Source organism: Pelmatolapia mariae, linkage group LG4 (assembly GCF_036321145.2).
Source record: "Pelmatolapia mariae isolate MD_Pm_ZW linkage group LG4, Pm_UMD_F_2, whole genome shotgun sequence".
Lineage (NCBI taxonomy): Eukaryota > Metazoa > Chordata > Actinopteri > Cichliformes > Cichlidae > Pelmatolapia > Pelmatolapia mariae.
Genome location: NC_086230.1, coordinates 28845021 through 28867203, shown reverse-complemented (window position 1 = coordinate 28867203; position 22183 = coordinate 28845021). Strand labels below are relative to the sequence as shown.

Genomic DNA, 22183 nt, shown 5'->3' with positions numbered 1-22183 from the left:
CATTTGCAAAAAACACTCACCGGCCACTTTGTTAGGTACTCTACTTCAACTGGTCGTTAAACCAAATATCTAATTGGTCAATACATTTAGGCATGTTGACGTGCTCAAGACGACCTGCTGAAGTTCAAACCGAGCACCAGAACGGGGATTAAAGGTGGTCTGAGTATACCAGAAAGAGCTGATCTATTGGGATTTTCTCACACAACCATCTCCTGAGTTTACAGAGAGAAAATATCCAGTGAGCTGCAGTTTTCTGGGACAAAATGTCTTGTTGAGGCAAGACGTTAAAGAAGAATTGCCAGACTGGTTTGTGCTAATAGAAAAGCAACATTAGCTCAAATAACCACTCGTTATAACCAAAGGTATGCAGAGGAGCATATCTGAATGCACAGCACTTTGACCCTTGAAGTAGATGGACTGCAGCAGCAGAAGACCACACTGGGTGCCACTTCTGTTAGCTAAGACCAGGAAGGTGAAGCTGGAAGTGACATGGGCTTAGTAAAACTGGCATCTGACATTATGATGCTAAGGTCAGAATTTGGCATAAACATGAAACCATGGAGCCATCCAGCCTTAAATAAGAAAGATGGTGGTAATGTAAGGGTGTAGGGGATATTTCTTTGGCAAACCTTGGATCCCAAATCTAATTTAGTACCAAATGAGCATCATTTAAACACCATATCCTCCATCTAGCCGCACAGTGTACACATCTTCTGGCTGCTTCCAGCAGCAAAACATATCATGCCAAAAAGCTGAAATAATCTAAAACTGGATTCTTGACCTGGCCTCCACTGTTCCCAGTTCCAGAGCCATTAGAGCACTTTTTTAAATGTGATGGAATGAGAGACTCACATCATGGAGATGCAGCCAACAAATCTGGAACAACAATGATGTGATGCCATCATGTTAATATGGACCAATATTGCTGGTATGTTTGCAGCTCCTTGTTCATTTTTATTGCCCTGAAGAATTAAGGCCAAAGGGGTCCAACCCAGCAATAGCACTAACAAAGTGACCAGTGATTGTATGGATAAACATCCAATTAACAATGTGCAAAAAAAAATCCCCCACCTGAATGTGGATTTTTCAAATTGTCCTTCCATGACATTGAAAGAGATGCTGTGGAAACACAGTAGCTTGAAATTGAAAGTTGTGCTTTAAACAGCACCAAGTAACGAGCTGTTTTCTCTTTTTTCCTTCAGGAAATTTCTAACAAAATAATAACTTGTTTTGCGTAATGTAGAACTGTACAGTCTGCACCACAGGAGCTGACACAGTGATGCATCCCTAAACTCTCTCCTTACTAATTATTCAGTGGAGTCTTCAAAGAGGCAACTCTGTTACTAACACCTGCTGTGAGTGTGAGACGGTACTTCCTACACTTTCCTTTGCCCTTCCTCATTTTACACTGTAGCAGTTAAGTGTTTCACTCACATGCATATCTACCGTCTCTTCAACTATCAGAAATGAATCACTGACCCTCATCTAATTTCTCGGACTGCTGTGAAAACCATCTTTTTTGAACCTTCAAAACCTTCACCCTTCCTCTTATCCCTCAACCCTGGCCCCCGAAGAGGCAACCTTCCAAGCAGTTATTTTGGCCCCCAGCCCAAAGCACCCAGGGAACCAGCACACAGCCAGGCTGCAGCAGGCAAAGAGCAGATAGGGAGAAGGAGGTGGAGAAAGATGTGCACACTCTCACCTATGTACTGTCCATTGAAATAGCCCTCACAGTCACAGTCCTCTGTAGGGAGGCAAGCAGGGAAAAGAGGGGGGTAAGCACAGGGTAAGAGACCTGGAAGAGTTGAGGAATAAGGGATGTGGAAGAGTTTAAGAAAGGGGTGGGCGGGCCATGGTAGCTGTAGAGGGGAAGCAGGGCCCAACGGGCAACAGGCAGGCAGGCAGACAGCAGGAGGAGAGAGTGGAAGGGCAGCCAAGAGATGATGAAGATGTGCTGTTAGAGGCAACAGCCACTAAACAAAGGCTTGATAAAGAGATTTAAGTAGAAGGGAGAGAAGAGAGATGGCTCTACATCTGTATGTGAGTCAGCTATGAGACAGATCTCTGTGTACACACACACACAAACAAGCTCTGTGTCCCCAAAGATGTGCAGCTCGTGTACAAACTGCCTATACAAACCCATCTGTAATTCCTAAGCAAAATGTGTGCTTTCTACGCTTCTTTAATAGACTAAAGGGGAACAGGAAACATTCATGTAAAGACAAATATGGAAAAACAAAAGACAGATAATAAGAGGTGAGGTTGATGCAAGAGAGGGGTGGAGGTATTGTTCTATTCAACAATCTCTGCTAGACGAAAGTCTCCAGGGATGCTGTTCTGCCTGCACCTTACCTGATACAAAAGAAACACACACACTCACGTACACACTCAAACTAGCCACACAAAGAATCTCTATTCTGGTCTGGTAACTAATGGGAGGAGGGAAGGAATTAAGCTGGAAGCTGTAGAAATCCCAAATGCACACCCCAGTAGCACACATGCAAGCTTTACACACACACACACACACACACACACACACACACACACACACACACACACACACACACACACACACACACACACACACACACACACACACACACACGAATATGCACACAAATGGCAATATTACTCAATAGTTTGTGTTTGCTTGTTTTGCTGTGTTTGTGGCTGCACATGTACCCACCTTTATCACATCCTGGATCATCTGATGCAGCAGTGAAGGGCAGAGTAACATGTTAAGCACGGTTAAAGTATAAATGATTTTGTGCTGATAATCTTTAGGAACGTTGGAAATTTGTTACAGAGGAAAGCTAGTCTAAATTTAGGAGATTGGCATTAAACTGACGTCACTCTGAGACGAGGAGGGGGACCCGCATGTTAAAGCTCCTGCTGGGATTTGGTGGAATTAATAAAGAGAGCTGGGGGAGTGTGGATGGAGGCTGAGACAGAAGAGACCTCGCAGGTTTGCTGCTGTGCAGCATAGCAGGGCTAGTTGCCATATTGCTAAGCTCTTGTTGTCTCCACGCAGCTCCCGCCTAATCGGATCGCCTGCAGCTTATGTGCCACGAAGAGCCACCGCTCACATCATCCACTCACCTGTCTGTTTACATGAACCCACTATAGTATCAACTGGAAAAGTGAGAAGCGCAGCATATTAACAGGGTTTTGTTTCCCAGCGGACGACTGTTGTTACAGAGTCTGAGTTAAGCTGAACTTGCAGCCCGCTTACTGGCCAGACTAAACATGAAAGAGATTAATTCATATGTGTGATCCCTCCCAGTGTCTCTGTTCCCCTCCACCTCTCATCTTTTTTTCAAAACCTATCTACACTGCAGCATTTAGGGAACGTACAGTAGATACTAATGGATCTGAGAGTGCTAATTAATAACCAAAAAAAGGTTAGAAAAATGAAAGCCAGTGGAAAAAATGCATGCATTTTTTAAGTGGTTATATTATCCTATAATCACAGTGAGAGAATAGTAGAGAATGGAGAGCTGATAGTGAGAGATGGTGTCAGTCATAAATTGTAATTATAAAAAGATGCTAAAGATGCACTGAAATCCTAGGAAGCAGAAACTTACAGAGAGACTTTTTAGGGGATTTTGGATTCGGGAGTGTGCCCATTTTCATCCTGTAGGCCAGTCGCCTGGGGAAGTGTGCAGCGGAACAAAGAACCAGAGACGATAAAGGCAGAAAGAGAGTAAGCAAAAAGTAAGGAGGGACTGTCAGGACTAAAAGATGTGAATCTGAAAAGGCAGAGGAATATACAAAACATGGATGGATGGCTTTATTATGAGGGCAGAGACAAATAAGACAGCTATTTGCACGTTTTTTGTGCTTACTTTGTGTTGCTGAAGAGATTGGACTTTCCAGCAAGAAATGGCAACAATCACTGCAAAAAGACATCTGGGCCTATTCAGTAATCCATCCCTGATGAGCAGACCTGAGCTCATGCCACTTTTGTTCAGTGACAATCAATGTAATCCAGTCTTACCCTAATCTGTTTGTCCCAAACATGAAAAAAATCCATTTTAGGTAGTTCTGAACCATATCTCTCTCGGCGTTTAAGCTATGGTTATTAATCCACCAGATGCTGCGGTGTTTGGCTGGAGATCAGCTGAGATCATCTTAACAGCAATTTTGACACTTAGAGTTTCAGCACGTGCCTATCCAAGTCCGAGTTTCAACTAAATTTATTCCACAATGATCTGATGCTCCATCTAATCACAGTTGACCCTTTAAAGTGGAACACATGAATGTGGATTTAAAAGATTATTGTCTGGGTAAAATAAATATCTGTGGTGTATGGGTGAACCGTTTAGCTTCTGCGACATCAGGCTCATTTTAATTGTGAAGACAAGACCTTCTTCTAAGCGTTCTCACCTCTCCTGAAACTGTTTGGATGGGATGAGTCCAGCACGCAGGTTGCTGTCTCCCACGCGCTTGGCCTGCCACCAAGTGGGGTCATCCTGCGTCACAACCTGCAGGATGTCTCCCCGTTTAAAGGGAAGTCCCGCCTCCTGGCAGGGTGTGGCCTTGTCTTCCAAGGGGATGTAGTCAAACAAGGCTCTCATGTACACCTGGAGTCAAATGCACAAGGTGGTGGAAACACCATATTTTAGGGTTTAGAGTTATCTGAGCAGAGTGTGCTGGATGTAAAACACAAGGCAAAGTGAGAAGGTGATTGTAAAACACAATGTGCCACAATTATATTTATATTCTGATTATCTTATTTAAAAATAATATAAATATTATTAACTGAAATTAAATGGGGTTACCACAGGGTTACCATCTTTCATGTTTTATTCAGTGTAAACAGTCACTGTTGTTGCTTAAATGCCAAAAACCACATCTGAAATCTCCTTGGATTTGGACTTTCAGCAGTTCACACAAAGACTGAATATTATGTAAATCGTAGCACAATAAAAGGTGTTTCGTTTTTTGTTTTTTCTCTCCCTTGCACACTCTGAATACTGAGTGCAGCTCAGAGGAAACACATCCATCTATCATACTTTATCTCACCTTGCTCTCCCTCAGCCGGTCCTCCTCTTTAATAGCGGGGATTATCTTTAGAGTGATGGAGCCCTGGGACTGGGACTGGATCACAAATAAACAAGAGCAGGGGAAGATTATGACTGCATCCTTACATTAAAGACAAACACTGAAATATAATACGCTTAACTGTCAACTTGCAGTGGACTTTATTTTTAATGGATAAAAGACACTTGTTTTTTTAGTGGAGTTATTCCAGCATTCACATGTCCTTCTGTCCATCTTACCAACAACTGACTGATCTCATCAGGCCTCTTGTGGATCACAGAGACCCCGTTCACCTCCCTCAGCTCATCTCCTACATGCACCAAACCTGTGAAGAGGGTACACGCTGGATGAGCTGGCAGAAACATCAATGATGTTCAAAGAGACTTCAGTGTGCTTCCCGGGTCTTTGGGGTTTAGCATTTGTATCTTAAGATCAGTGCTGTTGTTAGATCCTCAGATACGAGCAGCTTCTGTCCTCGGCTGCGATCTGTTTATCTGCAGCCACAACAATGCGACCAAAGAGCACGAGAGAAGGGAGGTCGATATATTTCTCCCTCAGGATAGAAGCACAGAGCACACGATATTATACTGATGAGCATTTTTTCATCACTTGACAGCAAGAAAAAAGATTACTCACTGCTTACTTTCATTTACCACCATGCAGCATTCTGTAGTTTATATTTTACTGGTGTAACCACTACACGTTGTACACGATGACTTACTAATGAAGAGGTTTTTGCTTTTCCAACAATTGTGCTGAATTTTTTGTCCTGATGCAATCTTTCTACCAGAGGATTCATTAGAACATCAAGTTTTCTTGGCTTATTTTAATGAAATTATTTATCTCCTTCTCGCTGGTTGCAAGAAGAAAAATGAAGCCACACCACTGTAAAAATCAGGAGGCTCTTGAGGCACCATGCTGGCTCAAGGCTACGCTACATTACTGCAACAGCAGTTTAGTTTCATGCTGGGCCTGTTTTTCTTCATGACAGTTTCCCCTTTTCTGACTATTAAAAACAACAGAAACGCAGCAAAGAGTACACTTTTACTCAACTGTTGGTTTTTAAAGACAGATACTGACATCATTTATAAAAGTAATTCTACTTACTTCTTGCGAATTGATTGTTGATTAAATATATAACGTGATAGATCTTTATTTGAAAATAAAAATAGAGAACCTTTAAAAAATGCTCTTAGTTTCTTCCTTGATAATCATATCACATCCTCTTGCTCATAGGCTGGTACCACAGATATTGTTATAGTAGTTATAAGATATGCAAGCTTTTAGAAAATGAACAGCATTTTACCACTTCGATCAGCTGCACCTCCCCTCATTATCCGAGCCACTATCACTGCTCCAGTGGCTTCGTCACGCCTGATGGTGGCTCCCTAGAGTACAAAGAAGTAACAACTCCATTAGCAGAAGAGGCCAAAGGTCTCCGTCCCATAATCCTTCCTGTTTCATCTGCTTCTCTTGAAGGCTCTCTAGTTTCATTCCCACTCTCGACTTTATGTCACAACTCACCAGAGGTTCTTTGTTCTTTACCAGCCTGACAATCTTTACAGATTCCTCTTCCAGATCGTCCTCAAAGTCGTCCGGCAGCGGTGGCAGAACAGGGTCAAAGTTCTTCTGAGCTACAGTGTCATGCACTGACAGAACAGCCTGATGGGACAGAAAACATACATGCTGAGATTACAGTGCTGACGTTCAGCTGTCGGGAAGCACACAAAGCAGTCTGACATCTGCCAGAGCTTGTGAACTGCATCAGAAGTGAATTTTCAGTTTGATATGAGTGCAAGTGAAACAACCCAGCACAACAGGAGATGAATGAAATAAGAGTTTGTGTGTCACTGCCACAAAATCTCCACTAATTGAAAATGTGTTTACCTTAAGATGAGGGGAAAGTAGCAAATTCAGCAGCTCCTTCTCCTCTGTGCTCATCGAACCACTCTGTAGTTCCTCTGCCACCTGCCAATCCCAATACACATGAACTCTGAATGTGTATACTAGTAACACACACAGTTTATTGTAGAACAGCAGAAGACAGATTCAGAGATGCAGAGTGGGAAAGATAAGTGGAAAGCACCTAGGGTCAGCAGTTTGCTCTTCTGATAACTGGTGAGAGCAACAGGGCAGCAGGATATGGAGTTTCATTAGAGGAGCACTGGGATGATTCAGCACTTTGAGAACATTAAAATTCACTTTTCATACCCACATTGCTTCTCCGTCGGAGCTAACTCATGGTGACTGAATGCTGTGCCCAAGTGGAAAAGTAATTTACAGTGTGCGTGTGTGTGTGTGTGTCTGTGTGTGTGTGTGTGAGGAACTTACATCCTCTGCCAGAGAGGAAGCACTGTGGAGGACAGGTGTTGGGCTCTGTCTCTCATACTGTCTCAGCTTCTCGTGAATCTAGGAAAAAACACAATCAATGTATAGAAGTAAGGATTTTAATAAAGTGCTGCGTAGTTAGGCCAAAAAGTGAAGTACAGTAATATGATATTCCATAACATGTGTACCAGCTTCATGCCATTCTTTTCCAACAGCCACAAAACATAAGCATAAACCCGCTGGCCCCAAATCAACTAGATATAAAAAACAACAACAAATGAACACAGCCACCATGATTGGTTCATTGACTTTAGAGGGAAAACCAGCACACCGCAGACCACGCAGACCACGGCCTCTCTGTGTGAGGATCTAAACGTATTCTACGCTAGATTCGACACAGCGAACACCACGAGACCGGACAGTGTGCGCACCGCGGATGACGTCAGTGCGCACACTGTGTCTGAGGAGGATGTGCGGAAGTGCTTCAGGAGGGTGAACGCACGCAAAGCTACTGGTCCGGACGGGATTCCCGGCCGCGTCCTCAAGTCATGCGCGGCTCAGCTGGCTGGAGTGTTTACACACATCTTCAACCTTTCCCTCTCTCTGTCTGTAGTCCCAGCCTGCTTCAAAATGGCCACCATCGTCCCTGTACCCAAATCCTCCACCATCTCCTCATTGAACGACTGGCGACCCGTAGCCCTGACCCCCATCGTGAGCAAATGCTTCGAGAAGCTGGTCAGGGACTTCATCTGCTCTGCACTACCCGACTCACTGGACCCTCTACAGTTCGCATACCGCCACAACAGGTCCACTGATGATGCCATAGCCCTGACACTCCATGCTGCCCTGTCACACCTGGAGAAGAGAGACACGTATGTGAGAATGCTGTTTGTAGATTACAGCTCAGCATTCAACACCATCGTTCTCTCGAAGCTGGACAGGAAACTGCAGGATCTAGGACTGAGCAGCTCCCTCTGCAGCTGGATCCTTAACTTCCTGTCTGACAGACGCCAAGTGGTCAGACTGGGCAGCACCACCTCATCCCCCATCACACTGAACACTGGTGCTCCACAGGGGTGTGTACTGAGCCCTCTCCTGTACTCACTCTACACCTACGACTGCACGGCCACTAGAAACTCCAACATCATTGTGAAGTTTGCGGACGACACTACAGTGGTGGGTCTTATTACCAACGGTGATGAGACGGCCTACAGGGAGGAGGTCAGCGCCCTGACCCACTGGTGTCAAGACAACCATCTCACCCTCAACGTCGCAAAGACAAAGGAGTTGATAGTGGACTTCCGGAGGTGCAGAGGAGTACACACCCCCATCACCATCAACGGCGCCGCTGTGGACATAGTGAGCAGCTTCCGCTTCCTTGGTGTACATCTGGCTGAGGATCTTACGTGGTCAGTACACATAAACAAAACAGTGAAGAAGGCGCAGCAGCGCCTCTTCTTTCTCAGGAGACTGAAAAGATTCGGCATGAGCCCCCGCATCCTCAGGACCTTCTATCGCTGTGCCATTGAGAGCATCCCAATGTCTTACAGGTTTTAGACATGTCCTTGTTCCAACAGCTGATTTAAATAGCTAAATTACACCTTCAACATGTCTTGAAGTTCTCCAGAGGCCTGGTAATGAATTAATCATTTTATCCAGGTGTGATGACCCAGAGTGAGATCTAAAACCTGCAGGACACTGGCCCTTGAGGCCTGGAGTTCCCCCATCCCTGCCCTAAAGTGTACCTTGCTTTAGCCTTTATGGAGGTCATAGATCACGTGAGTTGGATCATTTTACCAAGTACTTTTATACAACCAAAACAGTCACCCTCTGTATGTCAGTAGAAAGAATGGCTAAAAGCCAGTTTGAGGCACTGCATTATGGGAAGCTAAGTCCATCTTTTATCTACAGCCTATGGTCAGAGTACATAATCCTGACTATTCCACCCATCAGCTGTAATATTTTACAAGTAGAATGACCTACCACATCGAAAGTAAGCCAAATAAAAAATAACTGGTATATGCTTTTGATTCAGACTGAATACTCATATAACTGAGATCAAATGTCTTCAGATGCTTAATTTTATGTCAGGAGCATACTTCCATGAAGAGAAGACCTCCGATGAAAGCTGTGTGATCTGGTTTTATTTCCAAATTCTGCACTTTTATTATCGTGCACATCAAAATGATCAAATTTTAGGATTTGGTTTGAGTTTTGTTATGTTTTTATTTTTTTTTATAAATTATGCCATCTGTAGACCTATAGACAGACTATAAAGACATTGGGAGCATTTTGGCATGATGCTACTGTAGTTGCACTGTTTCACAAAGAAACTACTAGATACCAGTTTCCTGTTCCATGAAATCAGGTAGTCATCCAAAAAAAAAAAAAAAAAAACCCCTTTACTGCATAAACAAATAATAGATGTTTCAATTTAGAAATTAGTTATCCAAATAATTATATTACAAGTTATCATTTGTAAAGCTTGAACCATCCTCACAAGAATCATAATTCCTCACCTTCATCAGGTATCCCAAACTCCTCTCACTGAAGACATCTTTGAGGAACACCATGTCCTCTTTGTGGTTGGCATCTGGCCGCAGCTGAGAGGTCAGCAGGGCCAACGTTTCATGTAGCCCTGCACAGGACATGAATTAGAAAATCCATCATGTATATTAGCATGAACAGATGGGGCACAGCTAGCCTTGAGCAGTATGGACAGTATGTGTTGAGCATCTGCGCTCGCTTGTCTTACCCGCTCCTGCTGTGAGAACCGGCATGGCTTCTTTCATGGGTCAGTGAGGTGAGGAGGGGAAACCTGGGAGGGGAAAAAATATAATTAGCATTTCCTCACACTTCCACTCGGACTCTGGCGGTTGCTTTCCGAGAAGTTTAATTGAGTGATTAAAAAAAAGAACTTCTTTCTTCCTAAAAAAATAAATGTAAGGGTGTGTTTGTGTGTGAACATGTAGGCTTGACGTACCTAGAAACCCATGTTTGGTAATTATAGCTGTACTTCATCCTCTTTTCTACTTCAAGCAATAAATCGGGGTTGCAATTTCCATTTTGCAGAGTAGTTACCTCATCTGTGAATGTGTAGGTGTGGATCTGCACGTCTGCTCGCATTATAGGGCAGTACTACTAAGATAAACAGTCACTGCTGGTACTATTAATCACACCGACTCTCGTTAGGCCGTCTGAGCTTGTGTTGGTATGTGTGAAACGAGCAGAGTGGGATACTCTGGCACAAACCTGTGTGAAACAAGCAGTGTGTCAAACCTCTAAGGAAGAAGATGCTGATACGAGGACTCGAAGGGATACCTATCACATATTTACAGTACACTATGCTATTGTAAATCTGTCCTCCTTGCTTATAAAAAAGAGCCACCCTTCCTTGCTTGAATGAATAATTTCAGTGATATACAAACCAAAAGCCATCTATTGTCACAAGTCTTTTAATAACAACTGAGACTTATTTTAATTAAAAACAAAACAAGCAGTGCTCATCCCAGTTTGTCTTGAGGAATTTACTTTCATAAATGAGGCAGATGAGAGCAACAACTTTAGTTGGGATTCTGAGGGCAAAATACCAAGCTAAATGAAAAGTTAAAGTAACAAACGAAGGCAGCACTCTTCGGTATTCAGACCTGTGAGTGACTCAAAGATCTATTTAGCGTAAGCCCAGCACAGACTGCTGCATTATTGCAGTCCCAGCCAATCAATAACTTTGTCACTTGATTCAATATTCTCTATATTTCCTCACTTGGAAACCTGGATCAATATGAAAAAAAAAACAAAAAAAACACAGAGTCACTCATGCCACACTGTAATCTGATGACAGAACAACAGAAAACTGCAGCAAAGCCAAAACCGCAGTCTATGGCTAAAACATTAACAAAGCGTATTAGTATTTTCAGTTGTTTCTCATAGTTATGTTGGACATTTATGAATCAGACTCTGGGACTTCTTTTAGTCATGTCAGGAAATGGCAAATTAGAAGATAGAGTTTAATTTTCATATTTCCTTTGGGGTTTTTTCTCACTGTTTGCATAGATAACACTTTACACAGTATATCTCACAGTATGAGGCCCTCATATCTATCCATATATCAATCTGTCTGTCTATCTACCTATCAAATATGATCATCCTTTAAAAGTAGTAACACCTAAGCAATGTATTTTTCTAAACATACACAACCCACAAATCCAGTCAGTGAAAATAAATCCAAGAAGTAACGTTGGTTTCTGTACTGTTAGCACAGCATGCTAGCCGTTTTTTACTGTATAATCTCAGCCACATTGAAGAAACAGGTGTGAAGCAGTGGATTTCCAGAGGCAGGTTTAACAGTAGCCAGTGGGGTGAAAGCAGTAAGCTAAAATAAGCAGGTGGATTTTCAAAATCCAGGCTGAGGATCCATCCAGTCCAGTTTGGGTCAACTGACATAAGGTGGAGGCTGGGCGGTGGAGTGACTGGGCCTCGGCAGTAGTCACTAGAAGACAGGTGATGAATAGCAAGTCTGGGATTAGAAATACAAGGGAATAAGGAGCTTAGAGCAGAGGTGAGATATAACGGTTTTTAGAGAGCTGGATCTTGTTCAGTGTTCAGAGACAGATTAGTCTTCCTGGTTAAATATATATATCTTTGTTTTCGCCGCAGTAATAATGGAAACATAATTATTTATTCTTCACCAGATCGATCCAACTTTGAATCGTGGCTGAAGTACTTGTTGGAAGTTAAAAATAAAAGTTCTAATGCCATTGATCTAATGCCATTGTTCTAAATGTATTTTTAGATTAACATTATTTTTTATTTAATGTTTATATTGATAGAAAGAGTTATGTACTAGAATTCTTTCAGTGGAAAGTTAACAAGCTTGTCATATATGGCTAGTGATTAAACTGGCTTGAATTTGTGTCATGTACTCAAAAACTAAGTTACTCCAAAGCTTTCCTTTAGGTTCCCTGAACTTAAAATTATTGTATTAGCTTTACTACTTCATTTTATATTGCTCACTCAAAATAATAAAGTTATTCTAAGTACTACCCTAACTTAGATATCTAAAGTAAACTGTACTTTAGTTTTTCTAATACAACAAGCTTGCATGTTTATTTATTTATTGCAATACTCACACCTAATTTGATTTTACAGTGTAATATCTTAGCAATACAATTAAACCCTTCAAACTGTGTCAAAACTGCAACAAAAAGGCTTAAAATTGTCTTTAGCACTATTAGAAAATGTAAAATGGTAATATGCTAATATAAAACCAGGTAGTCACACCAACAGTGACCATAGTGAGGATGTTAGCAAGTAGTGATGAGCATTCAATTCAAAGCACTGGATTACTACAGTGGCCAACCCGTGGTCATTAGGTGAGAGTCTGCAGTGACATAGAACAGCATTCATTCCTGTGTGCTAACAGAGCAGCAGTGTATTCTTAGGGTCTGTAACCTAAATATATCATCACTGATATGCAGCGCGGCAAGTGAAGACTTCTTGAATTAGGACAGAGCAACATCAACAAACTGCAGCTGGCTCAGTTTCTCTTCATCCGCGCTGTTCTTACAGTTAAATAAATCACACCTGAACACGGATCTTCTGTTTCCATCTGTATTTTGACATGTGCACTTGGGCCATGCATCTAGAAATTTAAGTTATGTTGTTATGTACAGAGAGATCTCGAATCTCAGCAAGTGTGTTCATCTTTGCCTCTTTTGCTTCTTCATTCTGTCTCACTCCTCCTAAAGCATTTTTAAAATCTATCCAAGGCCTTTGATGGTTCACAATCAGAATTTGATTAACTTCAGCAGAGACAGCAGCGAGCTCATGAATAATGAACAGAGATGATATTACAGGAGGTGGGGGAGGCAGAGAGGGAGGGGGCTGCACTTTTTTCTGTTCTGTCAACACAAAAGACAACCTTTTATTCTTAACTCTGTCAGCTAGATTTGACTTCTTAACTCACAGGAAGGAAAAAAAAAATGCCAGTTCTGTGTTTCTAGGAATGATAGACTGGCTTTAGTGGTCACTGTTTTCACTGATACATTTTTACATCAAAGAATGCTTTAAAGGTTTCCTCTCATCTCCTCACAACTATCTTCCACTTGATGAAAATTTAATATCCTCCTTTGTAATGAGCAAGCAGTTCATTTATATTAAATGTATGGTTAGACCGTGCTTAAGTATTGATCCTTGTAGAGAATTACAGGGTCAGTCCTGCGCATTTGATTAGATGTCTTTATCATTTTTAGCTTTTATCACTGTCTCCTTTTTATTTTTTTGTTTCTTTTGTGTGTGATTTGAACCACTTCAGAAGTCAGAACAGCAATAATAGCCATGACACCATGTAGCAAACATCTTATGATGGCAGCCAAGCTATACTTTAGTGAAAAGTTGCCGCAAGTGGGATCAATAATTAAGCTCCTACTCTGCAGCCTGACTCAGGCAATACTGAGCGCACAGACATACTGGAGATTTTCCTTCACTTTTACTTCCAGTGTCTGATAATAAAAATCAAAAAAACAAAAAAAATACAGATCCACAAATCCACAAATCTCCTTTAAACTGACTGCATTTTTTTTTCTTTTGATGATTTTGGGTTCCTGCTTTGGGAAACATCTAATTCTGCAGCTGCTAAATACTCAGAGTTCACCTGCAAGCTCATCTTTTAGTGCTGAGTAGGTGGAACACGGTGGGTTTTAGAGGGGCTTGTTTTTTGTTTAAATTGACTTCTGTGGCCGAATAAACAACTCTCTGGAAAGGGTTGTGAACAACTTCACAGTGACCTTAAAAACACTTTAAAACAAAACATGTAACTAAACTGATATGTGATGACTATTGTTAGGTTCATTAGCATACAAATATTGATACTTGATCTGAGGCCTGTACCACAAACCAGGATTTTGTTTTATCCAAAAAATTTCAGGGCTCTTATCAGGTTACACTGCCATGATAACTTATATTATTATTACTATAATTATTGCTAGAGATTAGCTATCACCAAGTATGACATCACCCCTTACTTCAGAAAATAGTGTCAGATCTTTCAGACCTTTGTGCATGGATAGTTACTAGATTATTATTAATTATTAGCTATTATATCAATTGAACATTAACTAAGCCTATATTTGAATTGTGTTATTTATTAATTGTTAGTTCTTACTCGCTCTCAGTTAAACACGACCTGGGCTCCAGCTGGAAGGAAAACAAAACAAAACTGTCTTATGCTAATTTAAGAATGAATTTAATGGCGTACTTGAATTTTCCCTGTCATAATAATTGGGATGTTGATAAGTCTGTTTACTCACAAAATTAGGATTTTTGCCAGCTTTTCTTCCTGCCATCAAACAGGCCAAATTTTATTAATATAATAGTTCTTTTTCTGTTTTACTGACCAAAACTTTTAAAGCATAACCATGCGTTTATACAGTTCTTTTAACACTTAGCTACTATATAGTGTTTTTGCGCTCACATGTAGATTTATCTGAAGCAGCTGTGTTGCTTTCATTCTATATTATGCTATGAATGCCACTGTTTTCTTGTGAACACACTTATACCTAAGATCAGAAAGCCCTGGGTTGGCAAGGTAAGTTGATGACCAGCTTAGCGTGACTGCGTATCTTGATCTACCGTGTAGCGGTAAGTGATTCCAAATAATGGAAAGATATCCCGGGTATGTAGAGCTTGCTATGTGTGCGGGATCCTGGAGCTTGATGTTTGTTTCCAAATATTTGACTCAGTTTAGAATTTCCTGTTTCAGCAGCTTACAGCATGTTACATGACTGTTTCCCTTTTATTAGTAATTAGAAGGATCTGTTCAGATCGTTTGTTATCCCCAACACGCACAATGTCAAAATCCAAAAACAAAAGCGACTTGGCACGAAAGGAAATGTGTTCATGAATTTAAGATTAATTTGCTAAAAACTGCATCCAAGTGATATGTTTCTGAATAATTAAACTGATGATTGAAACTGCAGCTTTCAAACAATCAAAAGCTCGTGCTTTATTGCATCTCTCTTTGCTGCTCTTGTTACGATCACTGCATATGTATTCCTGCTAAAACATTTACACTAAGATATCAAAATATACATTATTACCATGTGCACTAATGTCAGCAATTATATGGTAAATAGAAGGTTCCTAGTTTTCTTCATTAACTTCTTCATTAAGTCAGGCCTTCCTGTGCATGGGCTTTTTCCCACATCCAAAGGCAAGCATATTACCTAATTGTTGAATTTAAATTTACTATTGGTGTGGATATGATTACATGTGGCTGTCTGTGTCACCTCATTAGACCTGTGTGGTAGACTGGTGACCTGGTCAGGGGTACCCTGTCTCTTGGTGGCAGTTAGGATAGGCTCCAGTCCCCACACAACCCCCAGCTGCCTAGCTGGTTTAGAAAATGGATGGTTGCTAAAATTATGCTAATCAAAGTCTCTTTTTTTTAATAATAGCTCTGCTGAAGTGGCAACCTCCAGAGATGAAAAATAGTGTACACAAGCCAAAAACTTTAAATAGCTGTTCAGTTCCTTCAGGGGTTGCATTTTTAAAATATCCCACTTTAAAAACTGAAAAGAATTAAACATGTTTGCTCTCCGGTAAAAACACAGGTTTGGTTTCAGTAGTTAATCTACCCCATCATAGCGACTGTCTGCTGATTGATTATCAATAACGCTCCATTTACATTGTATTAATGTTTAAGGTTATGCACTAAAAGGCACACAGACACAGATGGAGATCCTTTTTTATGTTCTGTATTGAGTTGTCTTATAAGCTGTTTAGTTTTTTTTAGTAATTGGTTTTTGTTTGCCAAAAATATGTTGACAGTCAAAATACCAAACCCAAAGCTAGAGGATGACACACGGGTGACTATGTCTATCTTTTATATGCAATAGTTTTATAAAACCTGGTTTTAAAGAACCAGTGTGTTAAAGTTAATCATTATTTGCTGTCTTAATTGTCTTACAGTATTAGTAGCTTAGGGTTAATCCAGAAAGCTAAAAGCTAGTACACATACTACATATACTATGCTACGCATTAGTTTATAACATCTGGGTTTTTCTAAACTCTTTGCTACCTCAAAGGTCAGTGTTGTTAAGACGTTTTACAGCCAAACAGTGCATCAAATTCACAAAGTTTAAAGTTCCACTTATCAAATTCAAGGTCACGGGGGTTAAAAAGCATTTTTAAAAATGCTTTGATTTAAAAACAAGAAAAAGAAGCATTTTTAATCAAAGCAAATCCAAAGATACTGTTTATGCTGCACATTCAGCATTCTGGTCAAAGTTTGTATCATTCACAACACAACTCAAACCCAGCCCGTTAAGCGAGCACTCCTAGGAGACTGGAAGATGCTGAGTGAACAAACTTGCTACATGTGTAAACTTGGTGGAGATTTTAAACAACATTGTGAACATTTAATGTGGATTTAAGGGCAAAACCTCGGACTGCAATGATGTCTTGTGCATTGAAATGATGTATTTTAGTCTGAAATTTCTTCTCATTTTGGTATCTTGAGGCCTGGTATGACATGCGCCAGAAGATCCACCGTCAACATGCATATTTATATCAGCCTCTTCTGTCACACCCTGAATTCTGAAATCCTGCACAGTTGAGTTCATGTTTTTGTAGCTCAAAACATCAGCAGGACTACAATCACCAAATCGCCCAACGTCACTGATCCAGAAATAGACTCAGACATTACGTTTTTTGCACTTTGTTCCAGCAAAAATGACGCTTGATGTCTCTTGAAATCTAGTTAAGAGCTTAACTGCAGATCACATAAACATGATGGAGTGGTGAAGCCACAGCTCAAAAGTCAGCTGACCAGATAACAGCTTTCGTCATACAGTATTCTTCTGTACTTTGCTAAAATGCAAACACTCCTATTACTGCATAAATAACATAATCCTGCCTTAAATAAGACATTTAAAAATCAAAATTATTCTAAACAGAAATCTCAGTGATTTCTATCCAAAGTGATACTCACATTAACAGAAAACAAACAGGTTACACTTACAAGAGCCACCCCGTGTGAGCACACAACCAACATACTCAGACATCCTCTATCTTCCTCCCACCACATCCTGCTCTCACTTTTCCTCCACTCTTCTGTCCTGATTCATCTTTTATCTTTGTTAGAACCACACAGCTGGTCCACAAGCCTTTTATTCCTCTGCATTCAGTCACGAGCCCCGGAGGTGGCATGATATCAGGCGGTTCACCATGAGAGTCACTGGCCCTCAAAGTACTCAGCGCACTGCCAAGAGTTTCATCAGGTCGCTTTGAGTCTCTTTGACGCCTCATCCAGCAAAATCTTAGCCCTAAGAGAGCTACAGAGCAGCCACTGCTCTCCTGCAACAAACAGAGGGAGAGCTTTCCTTTAAAGGATCCAGGGCTTTGTAAGATTTTTCAATATAAAATGTAAGAAAATTGTTTCAAATCAGTCTTACTTTGTCAGAATGTTAAATATATTTAATTTAACCCTCTACAGCATAGCGTTGCCCTGAGGCAACAAACCACATTTTCATGCCTTACACTGGCCCTTCAAAAAAAACCAACTTTTTTTTTTCAAATAATGCTACCAGACACATCTCTTTCCAATAAAATGATGAGTTGAAGGTGGTGTGACTTTCATTTTGGGGGGGGAGGACCCCTTTCTGCAAGCTGCACTACATGAGAGACATCTCGATTAGGAGGCAAGATAAAGATCACTATTTTACATGTTTATAGTGAAATAAATGTATAATAAAAAATACTTGTATGTGCATGAATATGTTAAGAAGCATATTTGATTGTTTGTTCTACTTTTTAAAATTTATTTATACAGGAAAACTGTTAATTTTCATTCGTTGCCTCAAGGCAACACTGCGCAGTTAGCCCAATTTTTTTCAGGCAATATAATGCATTTGCATATGTGTGTACAGATGTGTTTGTGTGCATTTATATGATCATAGTATATGTTTTTTACTTTACAATCTACTCATAATTACAGGACATGGATGTAAATACCTTTTATGGAAGGAAACCAAGGGAATGTGCACTTTCTGTCCTCAGAAAGTGAGCACAGTGAGCTTTCAGGGAGTGACAGTGAAGTAGAGGAGTGAATCCCTAAATGAGGTTTGAGGGACACTTAGGAGCTCAGGGGTCAGGGGTCAGTTGGTAAAGTAACTGTGCCTGTGTTTGTGTTAGTGCCCACATAGCAAGCAGGTCTGGCCCAGATCTGGTATCAAGTCGTCACTGCTGGCTGACTTCTGGCATGACAAGACGTATGTCAACCAGATATGTACCAGGTCTGGCAATGACGCCACTGTTTATGCGATGGCATGCCATATCTCAGCTTGTAGAGCAGGTTACAAACTGATCGGAAGGTTAGTGATTCGATCCCTGGCTCCTCCAGTCTGCATGTCAAGAGTGTGAATGTGTATGAATGTAGTTAGGAAGCACTCAGTTAAGCGAAAGTGGGTGAATGTGGCATGTTGCACTTTGAGTAATCTGGGAGAGTAGAAAAGTGCTATCAGTCCATTCACTGTCTGAACAGAGTTTCGGCATGTTACTTGTGCACTGTTTTGCATGTTCTGGCACATGTTGTTATTGCATGGATTGATTAAGGTCCACATTAGGCCGACATTTGGGGCCAGAGCTGAAACCGTTCTGGGCCAGCACAGGGCCAGCAGTGTGTCTACAACTGGCCCGTGGCTGCACACCACCTACAGATGGCCCACATACTGCAATGAATGACGGCCCTTTGGTGGCCCAGATCAGGTTTGCCAAAGGGAATCTACACATGGGCCAGCACAGGACCACCAGTGTGTCTGAAACTGGCCTTGTGCTGGCCCATGTGTGGGCCACCTCTGGCAAACCAGGTCGGGGCCACCACAGGGCCGTCATTCTTTGCGGTATGTGGGCCATGTGTAAGCACATTGTGTGGGCCTGATCTGGGCCATACCAATTTTGCTGTGTGGGTATGTGTGTGTGTGTGGTCATGTATTACTTGTTGTGGGGACACAAATTTCTTTACACACTCACATTTTGAGGTCTCGCCTACTTTATGGGGACAAATTGCAAGGTAAATCATCAATTTTAGGGTGAAGGCTTGAGTCAGGGTTAAGGTAAGATTCAGGCAGGGACTTGTGATGGGTAGAGTCAGGATAAATCTCCAGGAAATTAATGTAAGTTAATGTAATGTCCCCTAAAGTGATGGAAACACAACACGTGTGTGGGTGTGTGAGTGTGTGTGCGCGTGCGCGCGCGCGTACATGGGGTTAGGGTCAAATGTTGGATGTATTTTGGTGTTTTATGTTCTGTAAAATGTTTACATTGTTTATTTGTTGTTTATTTATTTGTTCATCCTTGTTGTACTAATACAACTTATTATAGAATAACTTGGCATTTTACTACCCTTGTCGCACAGTGTTGCCTTGAGGCAACAAACCAATATCTTTTTGGGGGGGGGCAGGGTGTCAAATTTTATGATTGATATATTGTTAGTGACCCTAAAGCTCCCCCAAAATAGGGAAAAATATTTTTTTCCCCAAAAATTAAAAAGTCATGCAGTAGAGGGTTAAAATAATAAATCTAATTCTACATGGAAACAAGACGACTTTTCACTGCTCCAAGGACACAAACAATTAATTTAATTATTTTAATTATGTAATTAATATTTAATTTATTGCTATTACCTCCTAAATTTACAGTTTCCAAAAACATGATTTCTTTTAGACATTTAAATAATGGCTTTTTCAGGAAAAAAGTGCATTTTCATGACATGCATGATAAACGATTTGGAGCAGAAGTTGGAAAGTATGGATGTAAAATTTATATCCTGCTTGTTCTCAAAGGTTCCAGGTTCTTTGTAGATAATTCATAACGAGGTGTTTTAACGGTATACACAAGAGTCTGTTCACATATGAAATAAGCTGCTCATTATGCAACTGACAGAATTATATTTCCATTAAAGGCCAACAAACAGGGCTAAAACTCTCTTTGGTCATTATTTTCAATAACAAAGAACTGATTTGCCATCATAAATATTATATATTTCATACAGTATTATCTGGAATCATTCAGACTGTTGATTCCTGTCACAGTATATTTCCATTCAGTCATCGTGGTGCTGCTTGTTATTGTTTTTGTGCACAGAGACTATGCCCTTGCTCTCTGTGTATATCTGAAGATGTTACAACACAAAATAGGCCAGCTGCAGTGCTTACTGTGCAGCCTGTGTGTAGGAATCATTAGAAACCCCCTGTTGAACATAGCAGTGCTTAATGAAAATGCATTGTCTACTTTGCTGTAATATGCCTCGGTATAGAGATACTAAAGCAACATATGCTTGGTCGAGCTGTTCTAAGTGTGCTGCCTTTCAGAGACTGTTTCAGTTTGCCAGATGACAAGGGTCAGCCCTGCTTCAGGAGCATTCAGTCTCTTTCTGCTTTTACAATATATTATTTCTGTATCATGTCACTAAAGAATGGATGTGAGGAACTTGTAAAGAGGAATCATGCCGGGGGTTAAAGGCTCGATCTGTATACAGCTGCAGCTGTGTGTGCTCCACTACAGTATTCCACACATAAAGACATAGGCAGTCACACACAGACACACACACTGGAGAATCCGTGCTGGTCTCCACACACACATAGAGCTGAGAGCAACATCTCGGTGAGCACATGATTGAGCGGCTTGGCTCGACTTGTCGCTGCCTCGAGAATGAACACCACTCACATACGGCTAATCCACTGAACTGACAGTAATGGGAGGCAATACTAAGCATGTTTGGCCAACATCCAAAATGCTTTTCACACAAACACACAACGTACACACACACACACACTTCCCAGGCTCACACCATCACTTCTGCGCAACCACAAAAACCTCCCATCATCTAATCTCATCTCACAGGAGCAAGCAGAGGGTGTGGCCAGACAGAAACTTATATCATCTCCAACATGGAGGGAAACTACTGATGTTGACAGCTGACACACTCCTGCTCCTGCACACTGTCACACAAAAGGCTTCCCCCTGCTAAATCCCCCTACACCCACTTCCTGAATTCTACACAGCAAAACGGAGGCAGATGTCTGCTATCTCTTCCTGTTTCCACTTCTCTTCCACCTGATCTCTCTATTCTTACTTCCTCATGTCTGTAGAGCATAATGCTGCCCATCCCTCCCTCCCCCCACCCCTCCTCTTCCTCTCTCCTCCATCTCTCTGCATCACTCTGCAGTGCTACAGCGCTCTGCTCTCCCGACATACAGCGTGCCGTCAGCTGGCAGACAGAGGAAGAAAAGGAGAGCTCGCACAGGGTAGCAGAGCATCCTTTCTTCCAGCTGATACCCTATGTTCACTCTGAAAAACAGAAAGGCGTTAAACAGATCAATGTGGACAGAAGCTGCCTTCTTACCTTCGCTTCTCTCTGTATCTCCTCCTCTCTCTCCGTTTGTGTCTCCTGACTGCAGCCACACTGTTTGTCTCGCTCTGAATCCTCTCCCTCCTCCTTCTTTCTTCCTGCTCTTCTGGCTGCTGGTCTCACAAACCTGCTACCACTGAGTGAGCGCCTCTCCCTCTCTGCCTCGTGCCCTCTCTCAGCCCTCCCCTCCCCATCCTCCTCCCTTTACATCCCCGATGCTCTTTCTGCTAACAACATCAGTAAAGAATGCCAGAGTGGGGTTAAGATTTTATATTTTTCATACTCAATGCCCCTGAGTCTGCTATCTAATCTTCTTTTTTTCAGGGGGTTGTTAGAATAGACCAGCCTTTGTAATATGAGTTGCATTATTTAAGAAAAGAAAAAATAGAAAAAAAAACACAAGTA

At 41.4% G+C, this 22183-nt stretch overlaps 1 protein-coding gene across 4 annotated transcripts in view; it reads right to left on the bottom strand.

Annotated features, from left to right (window-relative positions):
- mpp3a (MAGUK p55 scaffold protein 3a) overlaps nt 1-21902 on the bottom strand; it is a 28350-nt gene extending 6448 nt beyond the window's left edge. For 2 of the 4 annotated variants that reach the window (XM_063472326.1, XM_063472329.1), the window contains exons 1-13: nt 21773-21902; nt 10127-10189; nt 9891-10009; nt 7375-7452; nt 6931-7011; nt 6568-6705; nt 6350-6431; nt 5283-5368; nt 5026-5100; nt 4387-4583; nt 3585-3649; nt 2687-2707; nt 1703-1744 (exon numbers count right to left, since the gene is read on the bottom strand). In XM_063472326.1, the coding sequence (XP_063328396.1) occupies nt 1703-1744; nt 2687-2707; nt 3585-3649; nt 4387-4583; nt 5026-5100; nt 5283-5368; nt 6350-6431; nt 6568-6705; nt 6931-7011; nt 7375-7452; nt 9891-10009; nt 10127-10163 (1021 nt within the window). In that variant the 5' untranslated portion in view covers nt 10164-10189; nt 21773-21902. The remainder of the gene's footprint in view (nt 1-1702; nt 1745-2686; nt 2708-3584; nt 3650-4386; nt 4584-5025; nt 5101-5282; nt 5369-6349; nt 6432-6567; nt 6706-6930; nt 7012-7374; nt 7453-9890; nt 10010-10126; nt 10190-21772) is intronic. The other 2 variants (XM_063472328.1, XM_063472330.1) reach the window with 1 other exon arrangement.
- Nucleotides 21903-22183: the final 281 nt, after the last annotated feature.